Consider the following 17638-nt stretch of genomic DNA (forward strand, 5'->3'; position numbering starts at 1 on the left):
TTGGCCCTGAGCTAACATCTGTGGCCAATCTTCCTGTTTTTTTGCTTGAGGAAGATTAGCCCTGAGCTAACATCTGTGCCAGTCTTCCTCTATTATGTATGTGGGTCACCGCCACAGCATGGCTGACAAGAGGTGTAGGTCTGTGCTGGGGATCTGAATCCGTGATCCTGGGCCACCGAAGCAGAGAGCGCTGAACTTAATCACCATGCCATGGGGCCAACCCCAACGTTTTTTACTTTTAAAGCTAAATTAAAATCTGAATAATCATCATCAAATACTTATGATTAATTCTCTTTTTTCTCCCCTTAAAAATATTGCAGCAGTCCATTGACAAACAGATCAAATGAAAATAAGATGATTAGCTGGATTTTGCATAATAGTCTATACATTTATATATCACTTTAGAATTTACAAAGAACTTTAGCACTTTGGAGTTTAAAAAGACGTTTTACATTTACTATTTCATTTTGATATTAAAAAGGAAAAAACCCCTGAAGTAGGTGAGAAAGGAGTTATCACCATTTGAGAATCTATCTTATCCAAAACCACAACCTTTTTGAATCAAAGGGTTTGAATTTAAAGCTAGGTCTCTGGACAGACAGGTCTCTGTGCTTGGTGCTCCATAGTGTTGCTGCCTGCTGCTTTTAATTTACAGGATTACGTAGTTACGTGTTCACTGTGTGCTCTGGCCTGGAGAGCATCCAAACAGAAGACACGTGCTCTTTGGGCCAGAGTATGACTTCATCTTTGGGAAGGACAGCTGTAGAGCAGGTGTTGAGAAGGCTTGAGGACAAGCTCAAGTTGGATCAGGCTCTACTAAGTCAAGTCTTTCCATCGGCCTTGCCTGCACCCTCCTGCTCTCTGGCTCCATTATCAGGAATTGTCCTTTTCCCCTACTTCTTTTTCATTATCACTAGGCTTTTAGGATTAAATAATATTTTCTCCATCCCTAGAATATTTTGAGAACTTATCATGTTAGCTTATGATCAGCTAAAGGGGTAAGAGCATCATCTGTCTTATGTGTGTTTTAATCTTTTAGAATAAAGCAAGTGATATAATTTATTATGAGGCAATAAGTAGCAACAGCTATTCAAACCCAAGGATTTCTTTTTGTTTAGATCCCAGTTTTACTATATATGTGGGAGATATTAGCCTATGAGTTAAGGAATTAACGATATTTCAATTCCTAGTTAACTTTTCACTCCTGTCTTTCATTTGTCAAATCTTAGTCTTTGCAGTAAGTCTTCTGTTGTGTATTGTAGGAAAACAGAGGTAGAACTAGTTTTCATTTAGTGTCAGAGTACTTCATCGCAAATATAGGCAAAGGTTCTTACCTTTTGTTTTGTTTTCAGACACTGCCCCTGCCTGAGTATGAAGCATTTTCCATTCTAAATGATGATGATGATGATGATGATGATGATGATGATGATAATAATAATACCACCAACATGGACACAGAAATGTTCCCTTTTATTCAGTTGATATTTGATGTCTTTTGAGTTGTTTTCAGCCTCATTCAACCCTTCGTATTTTTCCACCTGAGCAAATCTGCCTTGACTTTTTCTAAAACAGGTTAAGTCCACAAGGCAGGGACTGGAACACACTGGTTCACAGGAACAGCCGTGCTTGGAGCTAGAGGCCATTACTATATGGTATTTATTCAAAAGACTTGGACAATAACTGGTGAGGAGTTTTAGAATGCATCACAGCTCTAGACATTAAGTACTACATGTAGCCATGGTGGCTGCCACCTGCCCTGAGATACTGTCCTCTGCTATAGGCATAAGGAATTTTTTCTCTTAACTTGTTATGTCTTTCTATATTTTTCTGGCCTTCTATAAAATTTTGTAAACTGGTATTTTTATGGAGTAGATCTCTGCCCCTTTCATGTTAGCAGATATACATGCTTAAGAGATTTGACCTCCTGGGGGCATTATATTGAACAGATAAGGAGATTTGACATAGAGATTGTCTTTTATTTCCATATAATGCCAGTACATTGCTTGGCACATTATTGGTGCTCATTATTGGTGCTCATTATATGGTAAATGTTGTTAACAAGTCATGAATTCTTGAACCCCAAAGTTAATTAAGTAAAGTCCAATTAATAAATTTTTGTTGAACCATGTGCTATGCTAGATGAGGAAACAAAAAATACTGGTAAGGCAGTTACTGAACTGGTGAATTCCTTTGCTAGCTGGAAGATAATCTCAGACATATAAATTTATTTTACGAGGTGTTATGGTAGCAGTAGAAACACAAAAGTAGTGAAGTTGAAAGGAGGGAGCAGTTTAGTTATTCCTGGCAGGGATGGGGAAGGTGTTGAAAGGAGGCTGGTTGTCTGGCCGTCAGATCTGATCTAGTCCTTGAAGGATGAGGAGGGTGAAAGGGAAACTCCTTTTCTTCCACTTCTCTCAGAATGTGTTTAAAAGATAAAATAGGTTTCCTGTCTGACGTTAGTATCACAGACTCTTTGGAATGTTTGCTTCTTTTATAACCAGGGTTGTTGTTTTCCCCTGAGTCTCATGCTCACTGTCTTTTCATGCCCTCTCTCTTAAGAATTGCCTGAGGTTCCATCAATTGAGGAGGAAGTGGAAGAAACGGAGTCTTGGGCCAAGCCTCTGGTCCACCTTTGGCAGACGAAGTCCCCAAACTTTCCAGCTGAGCAAGAGTATAATGCAGCCATGGCCAGAATGGAGCCCCACTGCGCCATCTGTGCTCTCCTCATGCCATACTACAAGGTAATGAGGGTGGAGGGCGTCACATCAATGTTTCCTTTCACTGCTGTACTTTCTGTGTGACAAAAAACACAGGTGAATCATTGTAAGGTAAGTATGCACATGAAAAGGAAGCCATTAATACTTATGTAGCTAATGGCCATCATAAAACAGCAAGTAGAATTTCTGAGTGCCATTTTAGAGATATTTCTCTGACAGACTTTTATCATTTTTAAATATCTTGGTTTATTTCAGTCAAGGGGCAATTCCAGCCTTTCTTTCTGCCTCTTTCACCAAGAAACACATAACTTAAAGTTTAAACATAGTAGAAGCTTGCAGAGAGAACTTAGACCTAGTCTCTGTTTTATGTTTGAAAATGTCACTCACAGTAATACAGATGTCAAGCTCTGGGCCCACATTTAAAATGTCTTTCTTCATCTTCCCATGTGGGACATGCAAAAGACACAGCAAAACTCAATAGAAACTGAATTGTTCAGTTCACCCTCATCAGTCAGCTATGCAAGATGTTGTTTTCAAATATTACTCCATATATGTTTTACTGATAATGGCTCACTGATGGCCACATTCTCCAGCATTAACATAGACAAAATGATCTTTAGGAATCTAGTAAGCGTGGAACTGCTTGATCCATTTTAAGATATAATGCTGTCCTGTGTTGCTTAACAACAGGGATACATTCTGAGAAATGTGCTGTTAGGCCATTTTGCTATTGTGCAAACATCAGAGTGTACTTACACAAACCTACGTGGTATAGCCTACTACAGACCTAGGCTGTATGGTACTAATCTTATGGGACCACCATTGTAAATGTGGTCCATCACTGACAGAAACGATGTTATGCAGCTCATGACTGTATATTATAAAGTATTTTGATATGAACATTGTGTTCCAGGTTGTATTTTCACTAATAGATTCAGAAACAACTTTTTCAAGATCACATCTTTCTTAGAGTTCCATGTAAATTAAATGCTATTCTGTTCAGATATTTCAGACCATGAAAATGTGTGATTTGCCACATTTTCAGATCTTTGTAAGTAGAGGAAGTAGTTGACTCACTCGTCTTTGAATGTGGCACCGATGAGTGACAAACATTTTTGTTTTCCTTTTAGTCATTAAATTTCTGTGTTTTCTTGGAAAAACTTAGCTTTTTACTGATTCTTATTTCTATATCATAATCTGCCTGTATATTTCCCCAATAATTAAAAGAATTCCAACTAAAATTATAAAATTTGGAGAAATTTATTAATAGGAGCTCTCTGGTTCATTAATTAGAATTTCAAATAAACACTAAGTATTTTTCATATATTGGTGAGAGATGACAATTTTGTTTTACACATTATCCTTTCTTATTTCATTACATTTACCAGATCTTTCTGTCTTACTGTTTTAGAACTTTGTGGTGAGGCAAAAGACTTCAAAACCTCTCTAAATACTATTGCCCAGATTAAAACTGAGGTCTTTAAAAACGCTCCTTTGGGTGTAACCAGGCAATATTCTTCAGTAAATGAAACCAGGTCTGTCAACCTAGTGCAAATAAAGAAGCAAAAAAAAAAAAATCATCAAAATTGATGCTTTTCATGAACGCTTTAAGAATATAATTTTAGTAGCTCATCACTTTCTTCTTTTGCCAGCAGACATACAGCATATCCTCTTGTTCCTACAGCTTAGCTTCTATATGAGCCTGAGGAGGAGCGTGGATAGAAAGCTCATAGTTGGGTCAAGGAGGACGAGAGGAAGAAGAGAAGCTGGAAGTTAGTGGATGGAGCAGCTGTCCGCGGATTTGAGTGACCAGAACAAGTGATGAGCTCTTTTCCATGGTTTTCACTCATGTGGAAATATTGTGTTTTTCAGCCAGATAGCAGCAATGAAGAAAATGATTCTAGATGGGAGACAAAATTAGACGAAGTGGTTACTTCAGGTGGAAAGACTAAGCCCCTCATTCCAGAGATGTGTTTTATTTATAGTGAAGAAAATATAGAATATTCTCCACCTAATGCCTTCCTGGAAGAGGATGGAACAAGTCTTCTGATTTCCTGTGCAAAGTGCTGTGTACGGGTTCATGCAAGTAAATGAATCTCTCAACGTTTCTTCTAATCAAAATATGAGTAGCTATAATCATCCTTTTTTATCCAATTTTAAGCAATATCAGTGGAGAGCAAGTCTGTTTTTTTGTTCATTTGTTTGTTTGGGGTCCAGACGTGGGGTCGTCATGGGGCTCTTTTCACATGTTTGAATTTTACTTATTTTAAGATACAGTTAGTAAAAACTTAATTTTAATCTCTGATGTTGCTTCATGACTATTTTTCTTTGTGACTTTTTATTTATTTTTTATTTGTTTTGGTGAGGAAGATTGGCCCTGAGCCAACATTTGTTGCCAATTTTCCTCTTTTTGCTTGAGGAAGATTGTTGCTGAGCTAACATCTGTGCCAGTCTTCCTCTATTTTGTATGTGGGACGCTGTCACAGCATGGCTTGACAACTGGTGTGTAGCTCCATGCCCAGGGTTCGAACCTGTGAACCCTGGGCCGCCAAAGCAGAGTGCACTAACTTAACCACTACACCACTGGGCCAGCCCCTCTTTGTGACCTTTTAAAGAGAAATGAATATTCTTTTGGTGATTTTGGAAATTATTGTTAAATTTAATTATTGAGTTAAATTTTTATTCTTTGTAAGGGTAGGGAGATGGAGATCTCTAGGGACTTTCAGGGGAGAAGGTTGTTGTCCCTGAGGACTGAGATGGTTAGGCTCCATACCTGTCTCAATTTGGTATTTTTACATAATTGCTTAAGTGGTAAATATATTTTTTTATTGACTTGCCATGTAAATCCTCTAAAATGAGTAAAATGGATCTATTATATACTACAACTCTATTTTAAAGCATTTTAATATTCCAGATCTTACGAAATCACATGTTGTGTTAACATACTTGTGTATGGTGTATCTCTGTCACCGTAGTATGAATGGTTTGTCATATAGGTATTACTTTCTGTATTTACCTCAGAGCAATGCCAGTCTTATATTAGGGTTGAAATAGCCTCACTATCTATCATGTACTTATTATTATTTTATTTTTGTGAGGAAGATCAGCCCGAGCTAACATCCATGCTAATCCTCCTCTTTTTGCTGAGGAAGACCAGCTCTGAGCTAACATCCCTTGCCGATCCTCCTCCTTTTTTTTTTTTCCCCCCCAAAGCCCCAGTAGATAGTTGTATGTCATAGTTGCACATCCTTCTAGTTGCTGTATGTGGGACGCAGCCTCAGCATGGCCAGACAAGTGGTGCGTTGGTGCGTGCCCGGGATCCAAAGCCCGGGCCGCCGGTAGCAGAGCGTGTGCACTTAACCGCTAAGCCACGGGGCCGACCCTGTCATTACTTATTAATTAGGTACTATCAGCTTCCCCAAGGGATTTGAGCATAATCTGCTTGAAGTATAATCATAGCAACCTTCTTGTATTTATATCAATTTGTAGCACACACACACACACATATTCACCCTGCATTGTTATATGCATATATGAAGCAAAGCACCATTTCACAAAAAAATTAGGATTTAATCTTGACTCCTGAACACACTAGCTATGCAATTCAGCCATAATATTTCATAAACATGTGCTTAAAAACATTTTATGATCTTGGTTAACTATGATAGGCTTTTTCTTGGGTAATTACATTTCTGTTATTTTTCTCTTCCCATCTCAAATTTTATAGAAATTTAATGTTAAAAATTACTCATTTAAATCTTTCCAAACCTTGTTATTTTAGGAAATCAGAGTAACCTATGTTTGTTGGTACCCTATAATTGCTACATATATTTGCATCATCAGCTATCTTCTTACATAGTTATTTTGAGTCCAGCATGTATTGAAAAGACAAGTAATTGAAGACATCTCTTCATCACTAACCATGGATTGTGCATCCTTTGTCCCTATCACTGAACTTAAAGCTAATTAAACATTTTAAATAATATTAATTTAAAAAATATTATTTTGGGGCCAACCTGGTGGTGTAGTGGTTAAGTTTGCACGCTCTGCTTCATTGGCCTGGGGTTCGCGGGTTCGGATCCTGGGTGCGGACTTAGGCACTGCTTATCAAGCCATGCTATGGCGCCATCCCATGTAAAGTACTGGAAGATGGGCATGGATGTTAGGCCAGGGCCAATCTTCCTCAGCAAGAAAGAGGAGGATTGGCAGTGGATGTTAGCTCAGGACTAATCTTCCTCAAAAAAAAAAATTATGTCAAAGTTTATTGTTTTATTTTAAAACTTTTCTAAACTTTACTTCATGAATTACAACTTATTTTGAATTATGTTTTGCATGAGTAAAGGACTAGATCTGACAGTTTAGAAAGTTTATTATTGCCTATTTAAAAATTATCATCAGTATTCTCGACGATAACTATTGTGAGCGTTAGTAACTATTAAGACCCACATTCTCATATTTCCTGGGACCGACATCCTATTAGCTATGAGGCGTGAGAACTGAAAGTATCTTTGAGACAGCCTGGCTTATGTTTTGTTCTAAGAATCAAAAATGGTATGGTAGGCAGTTCTGATTTTATTATTCAGTGCTAAGATGTGTAATATTGTCACAATGTTATAATTCATGGATCCATTCTGTTATTTTATAGGTTGTTATGGTATCCCTTCTCATGAGATCTGTGATGGATGGCTGTGTGCCCGGTGCAAAAGAAATGCATGGACAGCAGTAAGTGGCGTATTTAAGTATCTCTTAACCCCTCTTCTCACTCCATCTACTGTGGACACATTTAAATCTAGGGTAAGGTAATATTGTACACATGCTTTTGTCTGCAATTCCACGCTTATTTGTATTTCTAGTCTTCTCTTTCTAAATCATCCTACATGGTGGCTCTATATCCATTGTAGAAATAGTAAATAAATTTCTAGGTGTCATTCCACTACTCAGGAACCTACAGAGACTGCTAGTTTATCAGAGAAGGTCCAAAATATTATTTCATTTTCTTGCCCAAGTCTGTTTTGCAATTCTTGAAAATAAGTATTCTAAGTAACAATCAGGGTGGGGATCCTCATTGACCCCGAGGAAACCATGCTCGTGCACAACTATTCAACTAGCATGAGGTCTTTCCCCATTTATTCACTCATACATTCATACTGCAACAAATTTTAGTGTCTACTCTATGTCAGGCATTGCAGTGAACTTGAGACAGAACTTTAACAACACGTGATTTCCCACTTGGGGGACATAGATTCCTCTTCATCTAAACTGTTTTTGCTGAAGTCCCTGTTAAACTTTAGCTTACTTCTAAGCATTGAGTTCCATTCCATCAATCTACTACCTGTGTCACTCATTTTGCCATTTAATTATGTTCTACCTTAATTTTTCTTAAAAATTCTCTGTCAAGAGGTATCACAATATTCTTGAAAGTGAGGACCTGGCAGATCACAACACTTTCTCCCTCACTGTGGATCTCAGAGCAGATGCTCAGCTCTGAGATGATTTTGATTGTAATAGTAGCATTTGCTTTATTCCTCAATGATCTCTAATGACAGTGAATTAAATTTCCTTGCAACCAAACTTAAAAACCTGAAGGACAATGTAAGGCAAATGCCTTGCATGATGAAAATTTATGTCATGATTATGTATGTTCAGCTCTCAGTGTTGAAATGGATGTATGGTGACTATAAATTAAAGGCATCCGTGAGGATGTCCTTTTGAATGATTTTATTGATGGCATTCACTTTGGGTAGTGAGGGGAAAACAAGGGAAAATAATGGTCACTCTTTACTGTCCAAATAATCTGATCTATTTGATGTTAGAGGTAACATCTCCAACATATGAAGTCTTTTTATTAGTGGGCCCAGAAAACATCTTGGTATTTCCTTTGGTGTGATCATTGTTAACAAAAACTATGTAAATGTGGAGTATCTTTAAATTAACCAGAAAGTCCTCCTATAATAAATATATTCAGCTCTCGTTTACCATGCAGGTCCTATTCCTATTGTATGAGCCAAAGTAAAGCCTTGTAGAATCACTTTGACCAGTGATGTCCTCTCATTTACCCTGAAATATAGGTTTAGAAATTAGTGATAGTCTAATCCAGTTCACCAAAGCATGAAGAGTTCTCTGTTCCATCCACAGTTACTGCTTGGCTCCTGTGCTCACACACCGAGCAGTCCTGTTATCCAAGGTACCATTGCCCTTTGCATGGCAGAGCCAGGCCTAGGCCACCCACTGTTTCTAAGGCTGCTTCTGATCGATTTTGCTGTTTTCCTTTAGCATGTCTTAAGAAGGAAAAACTTAGATTAGTCACTCTTTGGAACTAATTTATAGCATCTTTCTGTTAATCTTAACCCCTTGCACCGTTGAAGATACCATATGCCTTTCGTATTTTAGTACTGGTACCATGTAAATCTCTTCTAATTTGTAATAGAAATGGGAACTCTTGAATACAACTTTACAGTGATTTTTTTAGACCCACATAATTTGTTATTTCTAATTGGAAATGATCCAAATTCACAGTGAGCCAATTGTTTTTTCAATTGATACATTTTAAGTGAACTTTGTCTAAGAGGCTCTATTCCTAAATTTTTCTCCAGAGAAATAATTGAATTGCAGTTTAAGCATTGCAGAGAAGTAACTGATAATATTGATATTCTGGCTTTAACACCCTTATTTGGTATGGCAATGAGTGTTGCAATATTAATTTTTACTAAACACTTATGTATGATTTTTTGGATTTTGTGGCTGGAATGATTGCATTTTAAAAGTATCTTCAGATCTGACTTCAGGAATCAATCTCACTTGTCAGTTTTAGGTTCCAGAGGAACCCTAGACCTCCTCTTAAGTATGGAGGCTCTAAAGAAGCTAATGGAAATCTAACAGTGCAGGGGAGGTCAGATGATACTTCACTGCTGGCTTGTACCTCACTACTTCTAATTCTTAATTGTTTCTTGGGATTTTCTTTTTAAACATACTTTGTGAAGGTAAAACTTATTCATCATGAATGCAAAATACTCCAATAGCGTATTTTGCTTGGAACATATGTTTATACAACAAGTGTGGTTGTTGTAGTTAGTTCTGTTTCCTTTTATGATGAGTACTTTGAAAATCTTGAGGATAAGGAGAGGGTAGACTGAAATACCCTCTGTTCATTTTCCTAAGGTATTTGTGAGAATTGTATGTGGTGGTTCTATTTTTTAAAGATTCTTTTTAAAAAGAGTGTCCATTGATGGATGAATGGATAAAGGAAATGTGGTGTGTATACACACACACACACACACACACACCCCATAATGGAATATTCTATTCAGCCATAAAAAAAGAAGGAAATCCTGCCATTTGTAATAACATGGATTAACCTTGAGGGTATTATGCTAAGTGAAAGAAGTCAGACAGAGAAAGACAAGTATGTATGCTCTTACTTATTTGTGGAATCTAAAAAAAAACCTAACTCGTAGAAACAGAGAGTAGATTGGTGCTTGCCAGGGACAGGGGGAGTGGAGGAAATGGGTGAAGGTGGTCAAAGGGTATAAACTTGCAGTTATAAGATGAATACATTCTGGGTATCTAATATACAACATGGTGACTATAGTTAACAATACCTAGTTATATACTTGAAAGATGCTAAGAGAGCAGATCTTGAAAGTTCTCCCCACATACACACACACAGGTAACTATGTGTAAGGTGATGGATGGTTAACTAACCTTATTGTGGTAATCATTTCTCAATATATACATATATCAAATCATCGTGTTGTACACCCCAAACTTACACAATGTTATATGTCATTTGTATTTCAATAAAGCTGGAAAAAAAGAGGATGACTAAAATAGTAACTATTTCATTGAGTTAAGCATCAATAATTTAAATTTTGAAAGCAAAGGCATCTTAGAGATTATTTCATCCAATCCCAGACAATAAATGATTAAGTGAATTCATATGTTAGAAGATAGTTGGTTTTTTTAACTTCAGCCTGGGCAAGGTAGCTGGGAGTATATGCAAAGATCAAAGCTGAGGGTATATGGGGATCAGTGCTCACAGACCAGCTGTCTTTTTACTTACCAATTCTAAAGAGTGGGCGTCACTCTGAACCCAACTGCCCTGCTAGTTTTTAAGCAACTGGAGGCCAGAACTTTGTCTCCTTCATCTCTGTAACACCCCTACCACCTGGTATAGTGTTGGATTATTTCTGAACTAGTAGAGCATAAAGTAGGAAGGTTGTGTTCACAGTGCTATGGGCCGGACCTTTGTGTGTGATCTTTAATGCTCTCACCATTTCCAAGGTTTTGGTTTAGTCCTCACTGTGTTTCATTTTTGCTATGATTTCTTTACTTTATCTATTCATGTCAATTAAAATAAGAAACAAGAAGCTGTATTGCAGCTTCAACTGCATGTGTTGGAGGAAGAGATTAGTTACAAATTTTGGATTACATCCTAACTTCGATTCTAGGATCCTGGCTCTATGCCCAAATTCAAATGAAATGAAATGAAATAGTGAAAGAACCCCCCAAATACCTGTCTGCCCTGAGGTTTAGGTTGTATATCAAATCATTCTAACTAAATATCACTGCTTTGTCCTATTTTGGTGCTGCTCAGATAAATAGACACAGCTCTCTGAAAGCTGTGTTAGAGTTTATGGTTTATAATCCAGCTTTAGCAGATTATTCAGCTCTGTTTGTTTTCAACCCTTTTGTGACTATTTATATAATTCATTTTGGAGCAGTTTTTACTCCTTCATTATAGTATCACTTTAGAGCACATTCCAAGCATTACCAAGTTCTGTTTTTAGGGGTAGAATGTCAATACTCTGATTCTAGCATGTGTTTCTTGTTATTTTGATTCTTAATGTGAATCAAATCACTTTTGACCTAAATTACTATAGTTTGTGTCTAATTTGTTTATTGATTTCCACGGTATAATGACTACAAGTTACAACTGATTAAAAATATAATGCTAATATTCTCACTATAAAAATACAGAATTTGTATTGCTTTTTTTCAAGGTTTTTGCCACTGTTTTCTTTTTTATCCCTACATTGAAAAATATATTTTTTTGAGTCTCAGTAGTTCTATGAAATGCCTGAACACTACCTTAGGACTACACTTCTAATTATGAAGGAAGATGTTAATTAAATGTCTGGAATGGGCTGGTGACCTAAATACTTACTTTTACCATGTGCCTAACACTGTAAAGAGTAGTAAGAGGTAGTATGCTAATAAAAAATAGGAGGATTTGGGGGCTGGCCCCATGGCCTAGTGGTTAAGTTTGGCGTGCTCCGTTTCGGTGGCCTGGGGTTCAGTTCCTGGGTGTGGACCTACGCCACTCGTTGGCAGCCATGCTGTGGCGGCCACCTATATACAAAATAGAGGAAGATTGGCATGGATGTTAGCTCAGGGCAAATCTTCCTCAAGCAAAAAGAAGAAGATTGGCAACAGATGTTAGCTCAGGGCAAATCTTCTCAGCAAAAAAAAAAAAAAGATTTTCTATAATATTTTCTGAAGAATTTATAATAGAGAATTCTAAAGAATAAATAAATATAAGCAGGCCAAAAAGGAATCTGGATAAGATTTTCTCTCTTTAACATATAGGGGTATTGAGGCTCTTTTGTGGTGGTTTCTTTCCAGGCAATTTGGATATTTCTTCAGGGTCGTTTCAGGGGGGTGGGGGCTCTAAGATTTTGTTCTAATGTCATAGATAGGAGTGAAAACTGCATGTGAAGATTGGTAACTTATCAGGGAAAGTCACATCATCAGATTTATGACTTTGACAAATCATAAGTTGCCAGTCTTCTGGCCGTGGCAGCATTAAGCCTGTGCTGTAGTTTTTCATTGCCAGTGTGAAGATTTTCAAATAAAGTATCGTTCGTGCTATGTCTTACTAGGAAGCTTTTTTATTACCTTATAGAATTCTTGGGGGGTGGGCAGCATAGATGCAGTAGCTTACATACCTATAATCTAAACAAAGTCTAAATTAAAGGAAGATTTAAAAGCAATGTACAGTCATGCATTGCTTAATGACGGGGATGCATTCTGAGAAATGCCTCATTAGGCGATTTCATCATTGTGCAAACATCATAGAGTGTACTTACACAAACCTAGATAGGATAGCCTACTGCACACCTAGGCTATATGGTACTAATCTTATGAGACCACCATCATATATGCGGCCTGTTGCTGACCGAAAAGTTGTTATGCGGCACATGATACAGTGATACAGATGAGAAGGTTCAACTAGAGATATGTATCTACCATCCCTAGACCTTCTGACCCTAAAATCCCTTGATTCTGTGTTGCTTTGTATTTCCATTTTGCTTTAATTAGTTTTCCTTAAGAGTTGGGGTAAATCAAGAAAACTAAATTTATTTATGCACTTGTTAACCTAGTCAGGGGTGATGAGTAACAAAAAAGTGTAGGAATAGAAGTGACACTGGTAATTGTTGACCGAATTAGTATAGTTTTCATGAGCGAAAGGAAACTTTCTTTGATTTTTAAAAAGTGACTTCAAGGCCTTACTATAACTTTATCAACCTGCTGTTTGGGAATGCATGGCAATACACATTATCGTGTAAATTCCTTTTTATTTCAATATATACCATTAAACTTAATTCAGGAGAATTTGTTTGAATGTTTTCATTTGAAAGTAATACGTGTAAAAACACCAGTGATATATTATATTCTTGGATGAATATTGCCATGCTATGAAAAAAGTAGATTTTTATAGTGAAAAATTAAAAAACAATAGTTTGTAGGTTAGAATTTTCATTCTGTGTAATGAAATGCATAAACTAGGTAATTGCACACATTTATTATCAATTGAGCATTCATTGTGCTGTGTAGAATAATAAAGTTGTATATGTATAACAAACGTAACATTGTGTTTTTTTTCCCAAAATGGTTTTAAGAAATCAAAACCCAAACATGAAGTAGGTTTTCACCTTGGCCAAACATTTATTCACTGTGCCATTTATTTTGCTTATTTGTTTTTAAAGATGGAGTAACAATTAGATATGAGCAAGCTGTACTTTGATGTTCATTTGGAATTAGCATTTCCTTTCCTCTTACAAAGACTGGAATATGCAATTTGCAGTGATTAAAAATAAACATTTTGGCGTCTATTTATTTTTTATTGCTTGATTGTAAATAGGTGGTATCTATACAATGGGTCATGGTTGTTGCCTTTCATGCTCTCCAAGGCTGCACATACCTATTTTTTGGCTTCTGAAAGAAAATGTAGTCTTTTCTTTGCTTAAATTGTAGTCACAAAGTTAAATTGTGGTAGTACCTGAGGTAGTAGTCTTTACAAAACCTACCCCCACAGTGTTGCTAAAGCTTGTGAACTAAAGAATCTAATACTTTCATTGGAGCATATTTATCTGAACTCCTGATCTTTGGAATGTACCTTCTTCTTTACTCTCAACGCTTAAGTCTCAGGTAAAAATGATCAGTCTTCTTGGAACACTGGTAACTTGACATCTTTGGGAACTATGAAGCCCCCAGCCCTGGAACTCTCTAATATTTACTCTAATAATGGAGGAAGGTTGTCTATCGGGAGAGTCTTTGACTCCCACATTGCATTGAGGCTCGCTCCTATCGATGGAAGTACATTTGTTATTAAGCCACGCTAACTACACTCCATTGAAGGTAGCAATCTGAAGGTATTGCTGTCTGTCTAAAGTAGGAGTTCTCTAAGGGTGGAGATTATTAAAATTGGTGTGGTTGAACATTATGTCATCCTTTCCCAGAACACAATCTTTATATCTCCTCTTCAACTTCCCAAATAAAAATAGTGGTACTTATAAATAGATGTTAGAACTTGCCAATCATTTGGCACTTGGAAGTCTTCCATTTTAAAAAAAGTAAAATTTCATTTTTTAGCATTTGACCTACAAATTCAGAATAACTACTGATTTAAATATAAACTAATATAAGTACCAGGGATAGAATTTTCCTAGCTTCCATAAAATTTAATACTGATACAGACTAAAGAATTCTTCTATATCAGAAATCTCGTTTTACAGATGCTGAACTGGGTGTTTGAGAGAGTAAGTCCTTTGCTCAGGATCCCCCCACTGTATGGTAAGAGAGCCCGATTCATGGCATCACTCAGGCCTCCAGATTCCTAGGCCTAGAGTCTTTCCTCAGTTAGTTGTTTTTAGAGGGGGAAGAGGGCTGAACAACTGGCCTAATTCTGAACAGTGTTTTTGAATGATTTTTGTTAGTTTACATTGAAAATAAAGCCAGCACTAACTTCTAGTGTAATTGGTTATCTACTTAACATGGAATAATTAGGATTAGTGGGTGGTTGAGTAGAGCAGTTTCTTTACCCTTTCATATTTACTCTAGTTTCTGCCTTGTGGACTTTCCCAGAACTGGATAATCTCCTGAATCCAATTTCCCAACTGACAACAGCGGTGACATTTTTCTTTTGTGAAGGGCTCTGAAGTGGCTTTGTAGATCAGAGCGGTTGATTTTTAGATGAGATTGGCTTATGGCCTTGAGGGGTCATGGTGGCACTGCCGCTCCCTGTGATGTGTTTTTTGCTGTATTTTTTTTATTCCATGGGACACTGTCAAGACCAGGTGATGAGAGGCTGTCAGCCTAAAAGGCTGACATATATAGTAAAACTCGTAGAAAAAGAAAGGCTCTGTTCTTGCTAAAGGTAGGACATTGACAAGTGGGCCTGGCCGTTTGTAGCCAAGTGGATGCTTACGCCATTGCTCCTCCCCATTGAGGTGTCCCTGCAAGCCCCTGGCCAGGACCACACTCTCCCACTTGAGGTAACGTATCTGGGTTCAGAATTACCTCTTGCCTCCTGAGGAGGCAGGTTATTCTGAACAGCTGCAGACTTAAACCTTGGCTCATAGAGGGCAAGGTGTTAATAATTATTTTACTTTAACCAAATAGAACAGCACATTGGAGGATATCATTTATCCTGACAGCATAGCTATGATGTGAAGGCCTTTCCGTTAGGGAACCGCTTACAGGCTAAAAAATCACAATTCATTTTTTTCTGTTCTTTCTTCTCCCTTTTGCTCAATAAACATCACCCTCCCTCCCCCCTCTCCTGCCCCTGCCCTTGGCAATGGAGAGAAAGAAAGAGAAGTCTATATAGCTTATTGTAAGTGGAACTATATTCATAAATAGCTTCTTGATTGAGAACAAATGCCTCATTAATCTTAAGTGCTTCAACCAGAGAGCACAAGTAAAGTCAGGAAGAATAATGACTGACATTATGGGGAGCATAACATACTGTACTACACACCAGGATGTGCATGTCCGGAGGTCACTGGTCTACAAGGCACATCTCCTAAGCAATGAGGAAAGAGATCCCTAGGAAGAGTGGAGGGGGAAGAAGTGCAGAGGTTTCTCATGAATGGCAAAAATTAGTCCAGTGGCAGGATGAAGAAATCATGTACTTGGCTATTTGTTGTTGACGGTCATGCTGGGAAGAAAGAATAACCAGCTGGGTTTTTATTTGAAAGCCAAATGTTGTACAGTTTTAACAAAGTAAGATATATGTTCAACTTGAAGTACTTTGCTCAGGATCCTGGAAATACTATTATGTAAATGCACTAAGTTCCATATAGATTACCTCTGACCAGTCTTAAATTATAGAGCTGCTTCTCCTTGCCACCAAGCGTGTGCCAGGCTTGCTACCCTGCTACCAGATAGGTGCTCTGCAAACCTCAAATTAATTTTTATACTGGTGTAAGCAATGCCATTAGAAAGATAGATCCAGGAAAAAAATGTAATTTGAAACAAACGCTGTGTATGACTTTATATTCTTCTATTTTCCTTTCATACAAATGGTTCTATGATGATATTTAAATAGTTACAGTGGCTGCTTTCTGACTTTGTTATTCTCCCTTGGCATAACTCAATTCTGGTAAATCCAACTCTCTACTCTGTGCCTGCACCCGTGTACCCCAATATGGCTGTGGAGAAACATCCAACGTGCAGATTGCTCTTGCTTTCAATTTGTAGCTATAGGTGTGTCCTCAGTGGTGCCAGTAATTCATACTGCATTCCCATCATCCATTCACGCTAACCTACCACTCTTCTGGTTGACTGCTTCATACCTTCTGTCACCTGAAGCTTCCCCGTCTTCTCCCCCATCCTCCCTCTCACCTGATGAACTCACTTCATATTTCACCGAGAAACAGGAAGCTGTCAGTAGAGATCTGCAAGTTTCCACCTGCGTCATATCTATAATATCCTATAACATCTACCTAAGGTCGTCCCCTCTGTTATACACAGGATCATAGTTCCAATAATTTATCCCTTTCTTTCCCACATCATCCATGTTCCCCTCTCCAGATGATTCTCATCATCATCCACACAAGCTGTTATTTCTTCCATCTTCAAATAAACCAAAGAACCCTCTCTTGCTTTCCTCCCCACCAGCTCCCACCCTTTCTCCACTGCCCCTGTGTCTAGCAAAACTCCTTTAAAGACTTGTCTTTATTCACTCTCTCCAATTCTTTCCCCTGCTTCTCTCTTAAACTTATTCAGTCACAGGCTTTGCCCCACGTTTCCTTAGGAACTTCTGTTTCACTGGCACCATCAGTTGATCACTGCCTCCTGTTTGAAGCACTGTCTTCATTTGGCTTTCAGGACCCCACACTCTCCTGCTTTTCCTCCTCCTTTACCAGCCACCTCTTTCCACTCCCTGGAGTTCAAAACATGGGCCTCTTCTGTGCATTAACCCATTTGGTAATCTCATCCCATCTCATGGCTTTAATGGTTTTGAACAGCATCTAGTCTTTGATGGCTTGTACATTTCTACGTCCAGCGCAGCCTCTCCCCTGAGGTGCAGGTCTGTATGGCCGACTTCCTAGCAACTCCTCTCGCGTGTCCAATAGATGTCAGATTCACCCCGTGCCAAACTGAATTCCAGATCTTCTCCTACAGGCTTCCTTATTTCC

The 17638-nt window shown here is 37.9% G+C and overlaps 1 protein-coding gene across 7 annotated transcripts in view; it reads left to right on the top strand.

Annotated features, from left to right (window-relative positions):
• KDM4C (lysine demethylase 4C) overlaps positions 1 to 17638 on the top strand; it is a 389693-nt gene that overhangs the window by 249981 nt on the left and 122074 nt on the right. For 5 of the 7 annotated variants that reach the window (XM_058565774.1, XM_058565775.1, XM_058565777.1 and 2 more), the window contains 3 exons: positions 2560 to 2741; positions 4590 to 4803; positions 7363 to 7439. In XM_058565774.1, the coding sequence (XP_058421757.1) occupies positions 2560 to 2741; positions 4590 to 4803; positions 7363 to 7439 (473 nt within the window). The other 2 variants (XR_009223452.1, XM_058565779.1) reach the window with 2 other exon arrangements.

Source organism: Diceros bicornis, chromosome 22 (genome assembly GCF_020826845.1).
Source record: "Diceros bicornis minor isolate mBicDic1 chromosome 22, mDicBic1.mat.cur, whole genome shotgun sequence".
Lineage (NCBI taxonomy): Eukaryota > Metazoa > Chordata > Mammalia > Perissodactyla > Rhinocerotidae > Diceros > Diceros bicornis.